Source organism: Trichosurus vulpecula, chromosome 3 (genome assembly GCF_011100635.1).
Source record: "Trichosurus vulpecula isolate mTriVul1 chromosome 3, mTriVul1.pri, whole genome shotgun sequence".
NCBI classification, from domain to species: Eukaryota; Metazoa; Chordata; class Mammalia; order Diprotodontia; family Phalangeridae; genus Trichosurus; species Trichosurus vulpecula.
In genome coordinates, this window is record NC_050575.1 from 100,490,464 (window position 1) to 100,509,356 (window position 18,893).

General features: G+C 47.8%; 1 protein-coding gene across 1 annotated transcript; it reads right to left on the reverse strand.

Annotated features, from left to right (window-relative positions):
* Nucleotides 1–531: 531 nt before the first annotated feature.
* On the reverse strand, nucleotides 532–18,139 carry AHCY (adenosylhomocysteinase). The gene is made up of 10 exons (XM_036750381.1): nucleotides 17,935–18,139; nucleotides 11,165–11,355; nucleotides 9,957–10,032; nucleotides 7,499–7,651; nucleotides 5,526–5,638; nucleotides 4,356–4,563; nucleotides 4,170–4,257; nucleotides 3,742–3,859; nucleotides 2,558–2,752; nucleotides 532–764 (listed from the first exon to the last, which is right to left on the reverse strand). The coding sequence occupies exons 1-10, from the start codon at nucleotides 17,960–17,962 to the stop codon at nucleotides 633–635; spliced, it is 1,302 nt and encodes a 433-aa protein (XP_036606276.1). The 5' UTR covers nucleotides 17,963–18,139; the 3' UTR covers nucleotides 532–632.
* Nucleotides 18,140–18,893: the final 754 nt, after the last annotated feature.

Genomic DNA, 18,893 nt, shown 5'->3' on the forward strand with positions numbered 1-18,893 from the left:
AGACTGTGAGTTCCTTAAGCTTCTTTTTGTAGCCCCCATGCTTAGCACAGTGTCTGGCACATAGTCGGCATTTAATAAATACCTGCTGATTGAATGATAATAAGCTGACTTCAGGGGCTGGGAAAACCAAGCACATTGATATAAAAGTAAGGAGACCTGGGTTCTGCCACTAATGGGGCATAAGCTGGGCTTGTCATTCCTTCTCCAAGTCTGTTTCCACACCCACAACTGGATAAAGTTAGAATAGATATTCTCCATGTCCTTTTCAGAGCAAATATTCTATATACTGCCATGGTGTCAGAGGTCTAAGGTCAGAGCACTATGGGGCCCATGTTGTAGTGGACAACATAGGACACAGTCTCTTCACAGTTCAGGGCAAGGATGCCAGGCTGGAATCGAGAGGTAGCTTGTTTCTTCGGTTGCTTCCTCCTCTCCCCGCCCCCCCTCCCAATACCCAGCACCACGCTAGACACAAACACGATCCAAAAAAAGCCAGGTTGGCTGGCAGCTACAGGGATGACACAGCAGAGATGCCCAACCAAACCTAGATAACATTTATTACTCTGTGCAGAAAGGGCTGGAAAGGCAAGAAAATGTGGTTGGTCACTTGGAGTCTTTCAGCTGGGCAGGATTCAGTACCGGTAGTGGTCAGGTTTGAAGGGGCCTTCTCTGGGGACGCCCAGGTACTGGGACTGTTTGTCCGTCAGCTTTGTTAGCTTCACATTCAGTTTGTCAAGGTGGGCCTCGGCCACAGCTTCATCCAGCTGTAACGGGAGAACAAGAGAATGTGAGCCCCGAATCCCAGAGCTCCAAGCTTGGGCTCCTTGACTAGGCTGGAAAAGATGATCCCTTGCAGATCAATCCCCTTCTCTCCACACAGCTACTACCCTAATCTAGCTTCTTCTCACCTTTCACCCGGACTACTGCAGGAGCCTGGCCCTCCTTTCTCCATTCCAGCCTCCATGCTGCTGCTAAAGTGATTTTCCTCAAGGGCATTTCTAATCATGCCACATGCCCATTCAATAAAAACTCCAGCGGTTCACCAGGATCAAATACAAACTCCTTGGTTTGGCATTAAAAGCCCTTCACAACCTTTCCATCCTTATTATATTATTTCCATCTTTATTATATTACATTACAATATATTATATTTATTGTTGTCATTCAGTCATTTCAGTCAGTGTCCCACTCTTCGTGACCCCATTTGGGGTTTTCTTGGCAGATACTGGAGTGGTTTGCCATTTCCTTCTCCAGATTATTTTACAGATGAGGAAACTGAGGCAAACTGGGTTAAGTGAACTGCCAGGGTCACACAGCTAGTAAGTGTTTGAGGCCGGATTTGAACTCAGGTCATTCTGAGTACAGGCCCAGCACTTCATCCACCATGCTACCTAGCTTGTCCCTCTCCATCAAAAAAAATCATTTTGCATATACTTTTCATATACTCTTCCATGTGCATGGGATGGGCATAAGCTCTTTGGGAGCAGGGACTCTTTCTTTTTTTTTGCTTTATGTATATACAGCACCCAGCACTATGCCTGGCCCAGAGCAGGTGCTGGTCAATGCTTGCTGACTGAGAAAGGCCTGGTTCAGCTCCTTCAAAGGCACAGTCTAGTTCCCCAGAGAACAAGGTAGAAACTAAAGGGGAAGACAAGCCCTCCCAACCCCCAAGATGAAAAAGCTGCTGGGAGCAGTCAGCCAAAACAGAGAGAGGAGGTAACTGACCACAGGCAAGAAGGCAGCCCAGTTCCATTCAGGGCAAGGCTGGGCGGGAACAAGTGTAGAAAAGCCATATCCTAAAGCCAAATTACTCAAATTAATTAAATATCCTGGTCCTAGCCTACTGCAGCACTTATTAAATTCATGCTGAATTCAGGACTTGAGGTGCAAAGATCTCAAGGCCTGGAGTAGGCAAGAGCTTTGCACTCTTCTCTTAAATCTGCCCCTACCTTTTGGTATGACCTAAGGCAAATCCCTCACCTTACATGAGCCTGGTTTCCTCTTCTCTAACACTGGGCTTGAATGCCTGCTAAGGAGGATGGTGGATGGAGACTTTAGGGTGTCAAAGGCCCCTTTCAGCTCTGTTGGAATCATCTGACTGGGAGCAGGAAAACAATCTATAGTGAAGTGCCACCTAGGGAAGCCTGATCATGCGGCTGGCCTGGGCCATAATCTTGCCCATTTCTCTTTAGGAGCAAGCTCCTCCAGTCTCCTGGACACTTCGCACTCATCAATAGCCTCCCCTATCTTTTATCTTCTCAGTTTCTCACAGAGCAGCCTCCTCCTCAATGAATAAGAGCTGAGGAAGAAGAGGGTGGAAGGGACACCAAAACCCATATAGAAGAAGGGGTTAGCTCAAGGTCACACAACAAGAGTCAGGACTAGAATTTGGAAATCTTAATGCTCAGACATGTGAAGGGGGAAAAGCCAATGAGAGAAGTGACAGGAAGCTATCCAGTCTGATGTAGATGCATCCCCTGGATCCCCCCACACCAAAGCCACCTTGGCAGCCACAGAGCAGGAAGCTCATGGGGAGGGAGAAGCAGCAGCCACTGACCTTCTTGGGGAGGATGTGTACTCCTACAGGGTACTTGTCCGGGTGGGTCCACAGCTCAATCTGGGCCAACACCTGGTTGCTGAAGGAATTGCTCATCACAAAGCTAGGATGGCCCATAGCACAACCCAGGTTGACTAGACGGCCTTCTGCCAGCAGGATGATCCGCCGTCCATTCTTCAGCTTATATCGGTCCACCTGGCCGGGTGGGCAAGAGAGGTGAGAGCTGAAGACCAGGAATGGACCTCCCTCTTCCTTCCCTTCCCCAACAATACCCCTGTATCCTCTATCCTCCAAAAATCACCAGAAACTTAAGGGTAGAAGGGACCCCAAAGGCCATCTAGGCCTAACCATACTTAAATAGGAATCCATCTACAGATTAGTCAACAAATGGTCATCTAGCCACTTGTCTAGCCAAGTACCTCCTACTCTGGCCCTGTCTTTGCCCACATAAATACCATATTCTCCCTTCTTCCCTCACCCTGGCTCAGTCTCCCAAGAATAGGCAGAGGTGGTAAGGGCCACTGCCAAGATACTCCAGGGCTAAAATTAACACACAAAAAAAGGAGGTAGCCCAATGGATGGAGCCAGGCCAGGGGAAGTTGGGTGGGCTGAGGGCAAAGCCAGGCACTGTGGGTCCCTGGATTTCTGCCATTCACTAAGAATCACCAGTTTGCCTTTGCTACTGCTCATACATACACATGCATACCACTATGACACTCTGGGGGATGGGAGAAGGCACCCTAGAAAGATCCAGGGAGTCTTGGGGGCTGTGGCCATTCGAAGAGATTGAAGAAATGTGCTCCAATGAATGTCAGCAACCAGGCTCAACACTGTATGGCCCCTGTCTCCCTTCCCTCAACGAATGTATCCATGGAGAACAGTGACCCCTTTTGCCTGTATCTCTTTTAAGTGGACCAGAGGGCAGAGAAAGCAGTGCTACACGGCTGTGTCAGCATATAGGAGTGTTTCTGCACAAGCCCCAATGGGAAAGGAGGCCGGGGCTTCACAGCACACACAGCTCTAGTCTTATCCCGCCTGAAACCTCCCCCCAGCTTCCATCCAAGCCAGTGCCTCAAATCAGAACCCCCGCAGACTCCAGGCCTGGCTCACCCATCTATGACCACAGAGAATGAAGAAAGAGCCCCCTGAATCCCCACACCAGGCCCCAGAGGGCACGCCCTCACCTGAGGCTTCACGTTCACCTTCTCCACAGAATTTTGATTCAGCCACTTTACATCTATTTCCACGTCAAAGTGGCCAATGTTACATACTACGGCGTCGTCCTTCATCTGCTCAAAGTGCCTGTGGTGGGGGTAGGAAACAGGGGCCACAGGGGTGAGGGGGTGGGGGAGCAGGAGCTAGGGAACAAAGCAGGCAGGAGCTCTTAGCTGTAAGGGAAGAGGAGCAACAGGGCTAAGGGAATGCCTGAGGGAGGGGGAAGACAGACGGAAGGGAGGGAGCAATAAAGGAAAAACGCAGGAGTGTTGGGCCAGAAGTAAAATACAGAGCAGGACAGGAAGAGGTAGTGGAACGTACTGGGAGATGGACAAGGACACTGGGAGGACAGATGGAGCTCCTCCCCCCTCCCGCCCCCCATGGAGCTGGACCTCACCTGCCCAAGATGATATCTACACATCCTGTGGTGGTGACAAAGATGTTTCCCTCTTTGCAGGCCTCATCCATGGTGGTCACCTCATAGCCTGAGCACAGACACACACACATACAGACATCAGCCCTGTGACCACTCCTGAGGACCCCAAGTCGTGACCCTCATAGCCTGTTCCGGCCCCTTACTCACCCTCCATAGAAGCCTGCAGTGCATTGATGGGGTCTATCTCTGTGATAATGACTCGGGCACCAAAGCCCCGAAGGGCCTGAGCACAGCCCTTGCCCACATCGCCATAGCCTGCCACCACGGCCACCTTGCCTGCAATCATCACGTCTGTAGCTCGTTTGATGCCATCGATGAGGGACTCACGACAGCCATACAGGTTGTCAAACTTGCTCTAAAGGGAGGTAAGCAAAGAAGGAAGCAACCCCCCATGGACACTAGGAAGCTTTCATTGTGTCCCTCCCCAGCTCAAGAACTAAGAATGACTCCCTACTGCCCTCCATATCCAGGAGCCCTAGATTCTAGCTCCACTTCTACTATTAACACAATATGGCCTTTGGTAAGTTATCTCCCCTCTCTGGGCCTCAGTTTCCTCATTTCTAAGGTCCCTTCCAACTCAAACGTCCTGTGACCCTAACGAATCTCTGAAGGTCTAATGTCCTAATCTGTACAACAGGAACACCAGTACATTCTAAAGCACTTCAAGATTTACAGAGCACTTTGATCACAACAACCCTGCGAGGTTGACGGGGTAAGAATTCTGATCTTCATCTCACAGATAGTGGAATCACAGAACCCACGTGCCTCGTCTCTGCTCATGGGGCTAATGAACCACAGGCTCCTAAGATCACAGGCTTAGAGCTGGAAGGACCCTCAGAAGCCATCTAGTCCAGTCCTGTCGTTTTAGAGATGAAGAAACTAAGGCCCAGAGTGGTGAAGTGACTTCCCTAAAGCAACACGACTAGCGTGTGACAGAGCAGGAACCTGTATGTAACTTCAAGTCTCATGGATTCCAAGCCCCACACTGTCCACTACCACCTCACCTGGCCTGCTTACAGGGCTGTTTGTGAAGCTCAAATGAGAATATGAATATATAATTACATTCTATATAATGCATTACATATGTACATATGCATGTATATGTATACATACATATAGATACACATATATACACGTGTGTATGTGTGTGTGTGTATATTCCCTGAAAACTGTAAAAAGGTCCTGTAAACTAAATCTTGCCTTGCAGACTGTGAGTTACCTGAGCCAGGCAATTTTATACTCTGGGGCGGGGGTTGGGGGAGGCAGATGAGTCCCTGGAGAGGAGGGGATTTGGAATTCAGGAGAGGACAGCAGTACCTTGGTAACAGAATCGTTCACATTGATGGCTGGCACTTTTAGAACTCCGTTGGCCTTCATCTTGTATAGATTGTGGACGCCTGTGGTGGTTTCCTCTGAGATGCCTTTGATGCCTGAGCCAAGGGATGCTCCATTAGGACCAGTCCCCAATAATTCAAGCCCCCGGAGCCACCCTTAATTAAATCCCTTTCAACATTTAATAGGTATCACCTTGCTCATAGCCTGCAGCTTGGGAGGGTGGTGGTGGGAAAAGAACTCCCTCCAGTACTCCCACCATTACAGCCCACCCCTGAGGAAGGGGGAAGAAGAAAAAGACCAGCAGCAGGTAAGTCAACAGTGTTTCTCCACCCTCCCACCTCTTCCCCCAAGTGAAGTCACTTCACGTGGTACCAGGGTGAGTGGAGGAAGCCTCACGCCTTTCTACCTCCCCTTCAGCTACCCCATTCACTGTGTTGCCAGGAAACCACTGCTTGGAGTCATATATTCTCATTTTTTTCAGACTTTGGAAATGAGGCTGGACAGGAGCTTTGGGATGATCTAGTCCAGCACCCTAAGTTTTAAAAAGGAGGAAACTGAGGCCCAGAGAAACACAGCAGATCACTGGCAGAGTCAAGACCTAGCCCCCTGCTATCCGGATTCCAAATCCATGCCTCCTTCCATTTCATCATTCTCCCTGCCCTCAAACCCGCATCTGTGCCGCAATCAGCTTAACAAAGGCTTAATGCTTTTTCCTTTCCACAGGGCATCTCTTTATTAACAGGGAACAAAAAGACATGCAGCTCCAAGAATGGACTTTCAGGTACTGGTGGTGGGTGAGGTACATGGGGAAAAGGTTCCTGGGATTGGAACGCTCCCTGGCCCCAAAAAGCAGTAAACCTCTCATCTATGATCCAGATGACAGAAACAGGAGAAACACCCACTTCAGCTCCAAGTCATCAGATTTTTCTCTGTAGTCCCCCAGTCCAAGAATTTTTTTTATTGTATATGGCCTCACCCAAAGTCCCTCAAGACTGAGATTGAGGAAAGGGGCTTGGATCAGGGCTATCTGGGGAGAGGCATGCCTACACATAGGGTGCCCTACCATTGCACCCCAGCCCTGGCTCCAATCAAAGATATTTCCCCTTTCAAACCTTCCGGGACAAAGTCCAGAAAAAAAAGGGAGACCGCTATTCCAGAACGGAGACCCAGACTCCAGACTAAAGTCAAGCCAGAACCAGAGGGGTGCCCTTCCTCCCTCTCTCCTCAGAATGTGAGGTAATAGCGATGTCCAGAAAAAAGTTCCCAAGGCCATTAGGAGGGTTCCTCCCTTTCTCCCTCCCACTCTAATCTCAGGGGAAGCTCAGCATGAAGGTGGTTCTGGGCTGCAGGTGGGCCACAGGCACACAGCAGAGGAGGCTCCCCAGGAAAAGCATCCCCAAGTGCTCCGCTATGAGGTGTCAGTTCACCATCCTGGCCCAGCCTATTCCCCAGGAGGGCAAAGCCTGGCCACACTAAACTCTGTAGAAAAAAAAAGAGCTCCTTGACTTTCCTTTCATAGGATCCCAGAAAAGGAGAAGACTTTCACAATTCTCTAGTCTAACTGTCCAATTTACAGATGAATAAAGGTAAGCCCAGCTAAGGAACATGATTTGTCCAAGGTTACAGAGCTAGAAACAGAACTGGGACTTGAATTCCGTTCCTCTAAATTCCATTTTTGGGGCTTTTCCCACTATTTAATACTGTACTATCCTTGGGAGTGTTGAAAAAGCCACACTTTTCCCTCCAAGTGCCAAAAATAGCCACTGAGACCTCCTCATCAGCTTCACAGGGAAACTGTGACATCCCCCAGTCACCCTTCCTTGGTGAAGCTGAGCTTTCAGGGATCAGCAGCCTTTTCCCTAACTAGACTCCCTACAAGGACCCCCATACACCACCCCTGCACATCCCCAGCATTCTACTCTCGTCCATCCCCATTCCCCCATGTTCCTCCTTACCCTTCAGGAGCTCAGGGTATTTGGTGTGAACGAGGTTGGTGAGGTCCCCACCATCGTCCAGGATCATGTTGAGGGGCTGCCCATCCTTGAAAAAGAGGGTCTGCTCAATGCACCAGAGATATTCCTCATCGGTCTCCCCCTTCCAAGCATACACTGAGGCAAGAGTGGGAGAACAGGTGTGAGGAATTCAATGCAAATGACCAAATACTTGAGTGTGTGAGGCCATAGGCTTGGTACAGGAAGTACACCACACAGGCCGTGCCCTCAAGGAGCTTACGACTGGCAAGCTGATGATACAATACATACAACACGTACAAGAAGCACTCGACCAAGACAGAAGAGATCAAGACAGTGCTCTAGGAAAACTTGAGGAGACAGAACTTTCAGCTAAGGGTATCAGGGAAGGCATCCCCACAGAGGTGACACTCGAGCGAGGTCCTGAAGGAAGAGGAGGATCTCAGCAAATGGAGATGAGGCAGAGAAGGGGTCGTAAAGGCAGGCCGGGCAAGATTAGGGAACACACAACAGTCCAGTCTGTCTAGAGCACAGAAGACAGGTAGGAGAACGGGATGAGATAAGTCTGGACAGGTAGATTATGGAGAGCCTTGGAGAGAAACTACTGTCAGACACTGAAGGAAGAATCAGGACCAACCCTTATAGATAGCCCACTCAAGTGGTGGCTGGCACCAGAACTCTGATTTCCAGGGCCCTGACCCAGGCTTAGGGGACAGGGAGAGGTTTCCTACCGGGGTCCTCTCTCCATCTTCTAAGTCAGGGTATTCCCAACACTTCTTTCCTTGCCTTCTGTAGCAGTATCTGAGACCCATGAGAGCAGGCCAAGCCAGGGAAATCCCATCTAAGAACCAAGAACTGCCCTGGTGATCCCCAAGGGAGAACTCCCAGACCCCTGAGTACAGGGCTTAACCACCTCTGCACTGTCAGATTTACTACAAAGTCTGTGTTGCAGAGCAGAGGTGGAGTAGGGGAGAGATAAAAGTAGAGAAGAACCAAATAGTTGTAGTAATAGCTAGAATTCATGTTGTGCTTTAAGGTTTGCAAAGCACTTTACATTTGTTATCTAGAACGCCACCAAGAAGAAAGCTTATAGGGAGCAAGTGGGTGGCAGATCATAATGCCATCCCGCCTCAGTGCACACACCAGAGACTTGTGACCCAACCATGATCTGGGAAAAGGGCACTGCAAAGCATCGGCTTTCCTCTGAGCTCAGCAGAAGCACCAAACTACTAATGTTTCAAACCCTGGGCAAAGGGCAAAAAAGAAACATTCTGCAAACAAAGCTTTTTCCTTCTAGTTCAAAGTCCAGTGCCTCAACGCACAGAGCTGGAAAACCAAAGAGCACTGTGCACACCTCCCCCAGCAGGGCAGGGGATGGGAATCAAAGGTCCTTCTGGTTCCTATGCTCTAGTGAGAGCAAAATATCTAAGGCAGCCCCTTCCCCACCCTGGCATCTCATCAGCCTCTCTTTGCTCAAGGCCCTTAGCCTCAGACACAGAACTCTAATCCCCAGAGCCTGCCTATGTTGAGCCACACTCACAGAGAAAATGAAACACTGTTGTGTTTTCCTCCCACTCAGAGAGCCTCTACCAGCCTCCTAGTTCACCCAGACCAGAGCAGGGACCTAGTCCCTTCTCATCAGAAGACCGAATGAAAACCTAGATTTGTGTCTTGTGGTTCTGCACCCTTTGATTTCACCCAGGCTCCCATTATGGCAATTCCCCCATGGGCTGGACAGTCATCATTAATACCAATACAGCACCCCTCCTACCTACCCCTCCAAGAAACCTTCCCACTGTCCAGGACCAACTTTCCCTGGCCACTACAATCCTATTTCTTTCACAGAATTGTACAGTCACAGAATTTTAGAGCTGGATAGCCCCTGGAGAGGGGCAGCCCAGCACAATCTAAAAAATGCTGGAATTGGAGTCAGAAGATCTGAGTTCAAATCCCAGCTCTGGCTCCTGCTAGCTGGGATACCTGGGGAAAGTTACTTAACATGACTGGGCCTCAGTTTCCTCATCTGTAAAATGAGGGGGAGGTGGCCCCTGAGGTCCCTTCCAGCTTTATCAATGATGCTATGACCTATGCCCTCTCACCCCACCCCCAGTCTCATGCCAGGGCAAGAGTCCCTTGAACGGCATCTCCAAAGTTATCAGCACCACATCTACTGGGGCAGCTGACATGTGTAAAGTGCTACACAAATGCTAGCCATAAGAAGTTCTTCCTTCAATCCTGCCATAATCTGCATCCCTGTAGTTTCTCTCTGGTTGGTACTCATTATTCCCCCTGGACCACACAGGATAAGCCTGTGGTCTCTTTCATGTGCTTTACTCCTGTAAGTAGCTGAAGTCTTCCCATCCTGGAGGCCTTTTCCTCTAGCTCCCTGAACCCCAAGAGAGTCCCTGGCCTTGGTGGGAGCTACGCCCAGAAGAAGGCTTACCAGGAATGCCAGTTTTAGCAATAGCAGCTGCTGCATGGTCCTGGGTGGAGAAAATGTTGCAACTGGACCACTGTACCTGTAAAAACCAGGGAACAAGGGGTCATTCACAGAAGCAGAGAACAGCAAACCCAAGGTCAACGTAGTGAAGTCAACTTGGATGGAGAACAAAGGAGCTATCAATCAGTACACATGATGGCTCAAGAAGGGCAACTCAATGAAGTGAGCAGAACCAGGAGAACACTGGACACAGTAACAGCCACAGTGTGCAATGATTGACTTTGGTAGGCTAGGCTCTTCTCAGCAATGCAAGGATCTAAGACAACTCCAAAAGACTCATGATGGAAAATGCTATTCACATTCAGAGAAAGAACTCTGGAGTCTGAATGCAGAGCGAAGCAGACTGTTTTCTTATTTTGTTTTATGTTTTTCTTTCTCATGGTTACTCCCATTCATTCTAATTCTTCTATGCAAATTGACTAATGTGAAAATACGGTTAATAGTAATGTATATGTAAAGCCTGCATCAGATTGCATGTTGTCTTGGGGAGGGGAGCGAGGGGGAAAAAATTTAAAACTTATGGAATTTTGAAAACTAAAAATAAATAAATCAACTTATTAAAAAAAGATTACAAACATTTTTTTAAAAAAGGTCAACTCATAGTGAGTGGATTAGACAGGATCCCTGAAAGTCAGAAGAACAAGTTTTAGTCCTGACCATCATTCACTGTGTAGCTTTGGGCAAGTCACTTTCCCTGTTCTGGGACTCGGTTTCCTCCTTGGTAAAACGGGGATAATTCCTGTCCCACTTACATCACATACTGTTGTGAGGAATCTCACTGTAGTAGGATTGTGGGGGCAAAAACACACACACAAAACTATGACAAGTATAAATGCCTGTCCAAAAGGGAGGGATCCTTTATAGATTTAGAGCTGAAAGGGACCTCAAAGGCCAGCTGGTCTAACTTTTACAGATAAGGAAACTGAGACCCCAAGAGATCAAGTGACTTCCCCAAGATCACACAGGTGGCAAATGTCAGAGCTGAGATTTGAACCAAGGTCCCTCTGGCTCCATATCCAGCACCCTTCCTGCTGTACCTCAACATGGAAGAGAGAAGTCCCTGTCCAGAACTGCCTGGATCGCCCCCCACCCCATGTGCTTCTGCCCCCAGAGCCCATCACTTGCTCCTCTGATGCTCCATGTGGACTCACCTCGGCTCCCAGGGCCACCAGTGTCTCAATAAGAACAGCTGTTTCCACGGTCATATGAAGGCAGCCAGCAATCCGGGCACCCTTCAGTGGCTTGGAGGCTGAGTACATCTCTCGAAGTTTCATCAGGCCAGGCATCTCATTCTCTGCTATATCCAGGGCCTTGCGTCCCCACGCAGCCAGGCTGATGTCAGCTGCAGGGGCAGGGGAGAAGACAGACTAAGGACCATGGGGGTGGGGGGAGGCGTGGGGAGGTTGAGAGAGAAAGGGGAAGAAGCTCCCCTTTGTTCTCCTGTCATCAGGTATATTCTCAGGTTGCTGCTCCTGGCAGAATTATAATCTCTCTGAGGACAGGGGACCTGCCTCACACTTGTCAATCTTAGTGAACCCAAGCAAGGAAGGGAAAGCCTCAGGAAACCCTACAGTCCTAAGAGCTAGAAAGAAATTCAGAGCGTATCCGGTCCAACTTGAAACCAGTAATGGGAAACTTATTACTTCTCAAGGTAGCCTGTTCCCCTTCACTTCTGGATAGCTGATTATTTCTTCTTTAAAATATACAACATTAATACACATACACACAGTGTCCCAAAAGTCTTAGTGTAGTATTATGCTATAACAGCCACGTATATGTAAACACAGATGTATGTATACATTACGTAAGTACTGTATATTTTTCTTCAAACTTAGTAACCATCATTAAACAAAAACATTCAAGTAAATAAAAATGAAAAATCACACGTAAAACCACAAACTCCAAATTCCTTACAATTCATCTTTAAAATATACCTATTACAAAATAATAACACAAATGTCCTATTTGTTTCTGTCTTTCCTTCTGATTCCTTTTAATTTCATGTGGTTTTTTTTCAGATTGTGATGGAACATTTCGAAAAGTAGAAAGTTCTTTTTCTCTTTTTCTCATGCCATGCTAATAGTTATAGCCCTGAGCTTGGCTACAGTTGTGTGTAAGACAAAAGGGTGGCTTAACGTGTTGACTAGAACACTAAACTTGGCAGTCGATAACTGGATTTGAATCTCTACTCTTTTTCCCCAAAAGCTATGTGACCGGGGTAAATCAATCTCTCTTGAGATTTCTCATCTGTAAAGATAAAGATCTGCAATACCTGAGAGTTTTTATGAGACTACACACACACACACACACACACACTGCTTTGCAAACTTGCTTACATTATTTCTGAATGTGTCTGACTGCACAAATCACTCCCCCGCTCAAAATGTTATAGCAACTTCCTGACTCTGAATCCAAACTTCTCTTTTTTGGCACTGATATTAGGACGATCTTTGCAGATTTACTACACATCTCACCCCTTCCTACACTCTCCTATCACCCCAAACTGGCTTGCTTATTGTCCCTCACACAGCATCCCAAGGTCTTGCAAGGCTGTTCCCCACGCCGGGAATGCACTCTCTTCTCACTTCTGCCTCTTAGGATCCCCATTTGCATCCACAGCTCAGTTCAGGCATTGCCTCTTCCATCAGGCCCTTTCTGGCTTCCCCAAACTGCTACCACCTGCACCTCAGCAAAATTACTTTTTATGTGGAATACATTTAGAATTTATTATTGTAATATAGTTTGTATACTTATAGGTATTCAGTTTCCAATAGAACATACGCTCCTTGAAGGTCAGGGCCCTTTAAAATTTTGTCAGGGGCAGCTAGGTGGTGCAATGGATAGAGCACTGGCCCTGGAGTCAGGAACCTGGCTGCGTGACCCTGGACAAGTCACTTAGCCCTGAATGCCTCTCCACCCCCACTCCCAGGCCCAATAAAATAAAATTCTGTCTTCATTGCTTCATGCCTGAAATTTTTTCCCTCCTCATTCCCACCTATTTCCTGGCTTCCTTCGAGCCCCAGCTAAAGTCCCATCTTCTACAAGACTTTTCTAGACCTCCTTACTCTCTGAGATTTTTCTCTCATTTACCCCGCCTCAATCTTGTTTGCACATGGTACTAAAGAGCTTTTGAATAGGGCTGGTCTTTTCATAAAGAGACAGAAACTCAATTTTTTGTTTGTTTCCAGAACGCTTTCACACTCTTAAAAGTTGCTGAGGATAGCAAAGAGTTTTTGTTTGTGTGTGTTATTTACCATGTAGGATATTTACCGTACTAGAAATTAAAATGACTTAGTATTATTATGAAAATAATTTTGATGTCACAGTTCCCACTAATAGGCTTTTGTGGGGACCCTGGAAATCTTCAGGCTATACTTTAAGAATCATTGCTACAGAGGAACTCTAGACCTGGGACTATGGGGAAAGGATGTTTGATGTGGATAGACTTAGGAGAAGAAAAAATTTCTACACTTGGTTGTATTTTCCACAGTGTTACTCATATTCATGCATCCATGCATATATGCATTCACCGGCAAGTCATATAATGTAAACATATGTTCGTATTCAAATAGTTGTATACCATTAAAATATTAATGTAGGCTGCTAAAAATAACTTTTGTGCAATAAGTGGTATATAAGACATCCTAAAGAACATTTGTGGATAGAAAAGGGAATGGCTGAGTTATGTGGTAATAGTGAGCAACAATAGATATATCGTTTCAGTGTTACGTTGGCATTCCTAAAATTTAAAAGGCCCAAAGGAGGCTTCCAGCATGTTGGCTAGGTCCTGCTACAGAAGATTTACAAAAGTCCATGGAAGAAAACCCCTTAAGATGGGAAGGTTTCAAGGGATTGTGATCTAGACCACTGGAAGGAGAAACTCTAGAGACAGAATCAGATTTGGTCATGTATGTTTCATCTCTGCAAGGGTCAAGTCACAGACATATATATGCATGCATACATATGTATATCTTTAGTATCTTCAACAACTTTTAAGAGTGTTTAAGGGTTCTGGAAACAAACAAAAAATTGAGTTTCTGTCTCTTTATGAAAAGACCAACCCTATTAGGAGTCTGAGTAGAGTGGCTTCTCTGTTGCCTCCTTAACTTCTGGGTTTACTGGCTAGATTTTTTTCTCAAAAACCAAGCCTTAAACCCAATTCACTCTGGACCAGTTCCTAGATTGGACAATAGTCCCTGCCCTCCTAGTACAGAGTGAATATAAATACCAAATACTAAGAGTTTCTCTTTTGGCCAGGAACCCTGAGGGTCTTCCCCTCACAGTTGGATTTTTTTTTGTTTTTGAGTTTTGATTAAAGTTTTGATTAACTTCTTAATGAGGCCAATTCATTGAATGGGCATTACCTCACTCAAAGTGAGAACCTGAAAAGACCTTAGCCTGAAAGAGCCAGGGGTCTCTAAATGTATCCTGGGCCATCTCCAGTCATCCTGGTGAATATCAGGCCACTGGACCCAGATGGCTCTGGAGGAGAAAGTGAGGCTGGTAACTTTGCACAGCCCTCCCTCACTCAAATCAAAGTCAACTGCAAGTCATGTCATCATTTCCCTGATGCCATGGTCCTCTTCAAGAAAGAAGGACAAAAACAACCTGTACGTGGTAGCTGTTTCCAAGTTTTCTCCACCCTTAAATTGTGAACTCCTTGAGAGGAAAGGCTGTCATTACCACATAACTCAGCCATTCCCTTTTCTATCCACAAATGTTCTTTAGGATGTCTTATATACCACTTATTGCCTTTGTTTTGTGTTTGCCTTTCTTTCTATTCCCATTCTTTGCCTCATTTTTCATTAAGCCTGAATGGGCACTGCCTCAGACAAACTGAGTCCTGTTAAAGACCTTAGCTTGAAAAGGCCAAGGTCCCCTACTGTACCCTGGGCCATCTCCAGCTGTTCTGATCCATATCTGCCCGCTGGATCCAAATGGCTTCTGAGGAGAAAGTGAGGCTGGTGACTTTGTACAGCCCTCCCTCACCTAAATCAAATTCGCTTGCATGTCATGGCATCACCTCCCTGATGTCATGGTCCTCTTTGAGATATAAGGCCAAACAGCAGCAATTCCCAGTGCTTAGCATAGTGCCTGGCACCCAGTAGGCACTTAATAAGTGCTTGTTGATTGGTCATTATTATTTCTTTTTTGCTCCGATCACACAGTTTACTGAACAAGGAACGTGTTGGGGGAAAAAATTAATAAATCAGACCAAACACTCCTGTAAAGATACTCATTTCTAACCATCTGCTAGCCATCCCCTTGTTTCCTTCCTAGATCTTCAAAAGTATGCTCCCTATCTTAGAATAGTGAGGGCTTCAACTCCCTTTGATGGATCATTATAGAATTTACAGTATATACCTACTGAGTACTCATCTAGGGTTTAATCATGGTAGGTTTCCAAGAGGAAATGAGTTTTAAGGCTGGTTCCAGAAGTGAGGGACATGAATGGGTGGTGGAGAGGCAATGATATGTGAGAAATGAGAACTGAGAAGCTGCTGAGTGTGGCTGGAGCCTCTGTTCTCCTGAGTTATATTTTAAGGTTAATAGGTTAACTTGTACTATTTCACAGGGTTGCTTGTGAAGAAAAGTACTATATAAACTATAAAACACCCTAAAAAGGTGCCCTGATGGCATAGAGCAGCCACAAACTCCTGAGAGATAGTCTGCAGCTAAGGCTTGGTTATACACAGTATTATGCAACAGACTCGATGGCATAGAAATAAAGGGGGAGATGAGCAGGAACTACAGAAGAACACAGACTGTTAGAGGGAGCTCTTAAGAGCGCAGAAGGTTCAATTTAGTAAACATTTCTAAAACTGCCTACTACGAAGGCACTCTTAGAACTGGAAAGGAGCCTTGGACTACAGAACACAGACTGACCTGGTGCAGATCATCTAAGCCCTACCATTCTCACTTTACTGAAGAGGAAACTGAAACCCAGAGAGGGGAAGGGTCTTGCCCCATGTCTCATGTCAAGCTGGTATGTCAAAGCTGAAACCAGAAATGAGTCTCCTAACAGCCAGTCCAACGCCCTTTGGAAAATCTAAAATTCCTGGGAAAGGCTTGTCCCATCACTTAATGTGTATCTGAGGATTTCCAGGAGCCAAAAGTCTTATAGCCAGAGGACATAATAGGAGCTTAGTAAATGTTTATTGAATGACTTATGTGGGCTATCTGTCACCTGCTCCCTAACCACTGGGATTTCCAGCCTCAGAAAAGCTTGTTGGAGCTCTCTGAGTGGGGGCTGTGTGGCTACTATACCCTATAGGGGAAATGAGATTATTTTTGGCAAAGCAGAGAGGGCAAAAACCAAGGGAAGGAAGAGACAGAAAAACAATAGTGCCTCAGGGGCTGGGGAGAACACTGTGTCCTATGTGCAAAGACAAAAATACCACCATCTCCCTCGACCTTTCTGCCAGGCCAGCAGAGCTCTTCCATGAAGTCTTCCCTGACTACCATGGAGTAAGCATGGCATTGTAGAAAGAGCATTCCTCTCTTCCCACCCAGCCCTCCAACACACACATGCACACTTCCAAACAGCCCAGATCACCTCCTCAGCAGACCCTCCAGAACCTTGAGGACTATCGAGATCTACCTCACTTGTCTGGCTCAAATCTTACCTCTCCCTGGTGCTCTCACAGAGCTAAGCCTTGCAGGCCTTTCTGAGCCCAGAGCATCCAGGGCCTTGTTATAACCTGTGTTATGTGCAAGACTGGTCTCCTCACCTCAACTGTGAATTCCTTTGAGGCAGGGACACAAGCAGTGCTGGGCTCAGGGATGGATGGAGAGATACATGCATACATACATAGATGTATACATGTACATATGTGTGTATATATAGATGATAGAACTAGTTATATTAAGTGCCTACTATGGCACTGTGTTCAGCAAATATTATCTTATTTAATCCTAATAAACCTACGAGGTTGGTGCTATTATCCTTCTCATTTCACTCTTATTCCTGTATCACTTTAAGATTTATAAATCATTTTCCTCAGAGATAATAAAAGTGTCAATTGTAAAAACTTTTTTTAATAGATGAGGAAAGAGGCTCAGAAAGGTTAAGTGTTTTCCCCAAATCGCACACGGGATCGAAAGATTGGAATTGAACCCTGGCCTTCTGACCTCCCCCCCCCCCTCCCCCCGCCATGTCCTGGACTCTTCTCACTTTATTCCCTCTCAGAACTCCATAAATGCCCAAACAACCAGCAACAGTGAATGTCAAGAGGGAGAGCCCATGGCGATCAGTCCACGCCCCACCCCCACCCGACTGTCCCACTTCATTTTTGAGTGGTCCAGGGAGGGAAGAGACTTGGCCAAAGGCACTCAGCAAGTAGGTGCCTGGGCTAGAATCTAGTCCCAGATCTCCTGGCTCCCAGTCCCGCGCTCTCCTGGTTTCAAAGGTTTATCCCAACTTCACGCCCTTCTGGGAGCCCTCAGTTGGGTGGTTCGGTCTTGGAAGGAGGGGGTAGCCCTCAGGCCCCTATCTCCTAACTGGAGTCCAGCTCGGCCCGCTTTCCCAGGGTGCCCAAATCCACCTGCCCGTAAGTGCCTCGCCCCGCAGCACGCTTTCCGCAGCCCCCAGCCCCACGGCAGCCACGCGAAGTAGAGCATGCTGGAACTAGTAGTTTCCCCTCAACCTCCCGTCTTGGGTTGCAGCCATTGGAGAACTACAGTCCCCAGTGGGCACCGCGCGGGAGCCCCGCTAGGCTGTCCCAGGCCAACGTGCCAAACCTGCAATTCAAAGAGACCAAATCGGCGGGTGCCCCTAGGACGGCCCGGGGACCCACTGCAAGCCCACCTACTGCGGGCCACAGTGCCACCCTCGGGGGCGGCTGCAAACCCCGGCCCGTACAACCCTCGAGTGCGCCGTAGCCCTGCCGGTACTCCGTCTTCCCTCCTCCCTCCATCTTACCGATTTTGTAGGGCAATTTGTCAGACATGTTGCGGCCTCCTCCGCAGTTACTTAATGACTTAGCAGAGACCACCACACTGAGACTTCACGGACGGGGGTGAAGGTGCCACAGGAAGGCCGAAGAGGGCGGCAGGCAGCACGGGGAGGGGAGCGGCGCGTGGCCAGAACGCCTTTAAATAGCCTTCCTCCGCAATCTGCATATTCATGAGCGCTACCTCCCGCGGGGTTGGGGTTGGCGCAGCGCGGAGCTGGGCGGGGCGGAGTGGGATAGGACGGGGCGGGGCCGAGTGAAACTTCGAACCTCCCGGCGGCGTCTGGACGCGGAGCTTTCCCTGCCCCGGTGCCCAGCAGCCTGGGGCCGGCCTTCAGGGCCGCGTGGTGTGCGTGAAACTGGCACTGCTGGTAGAGGCCGGGGATCCCAGCTCTGCCGCTTGACCACCACGTGATCTTTGTCCAGTCCCTTCTCTCCGGGCCGGTGGTTTCTCCTAAAATGAGGGGGTTGGAGTAGACGGTGCAGCCCCATCTTGGTCCCAGGAACGTTTCAGTTTAGCGAAAGGAGGACCGGGGTCTGGCAGAGCCTCCAGATGTCATTCCTAATCCTACAGAAGTGTGCAGCCCACAGAGAGAGACCCAAGGGGAGGAGCTTGTGGCGATGGAAATGAATGAATGAATGATTGAAAAAAGCATTTTAAGTGCTTAGTTTGTGAAAAGCACTGCAGATACAAATAGAAAAGCAAGACAGTCACTGGACTTAACGAGCGCGTGTTCTAATGGGGGGAGACACCACATAACGCAGATTTCAACGGAACGGTCCTCTCTAATGTCGTTTCCACTTCCAGTTTCTGCTGTTGAACTACATTACTGGTCTCTGGATATGGAATCGGGAGATCCTTGGGGTCCAGTTTCTGCTTAGCCTCCAACTATCTCTGGGACTATGGACAAGTGATGGCCTCTCTGGG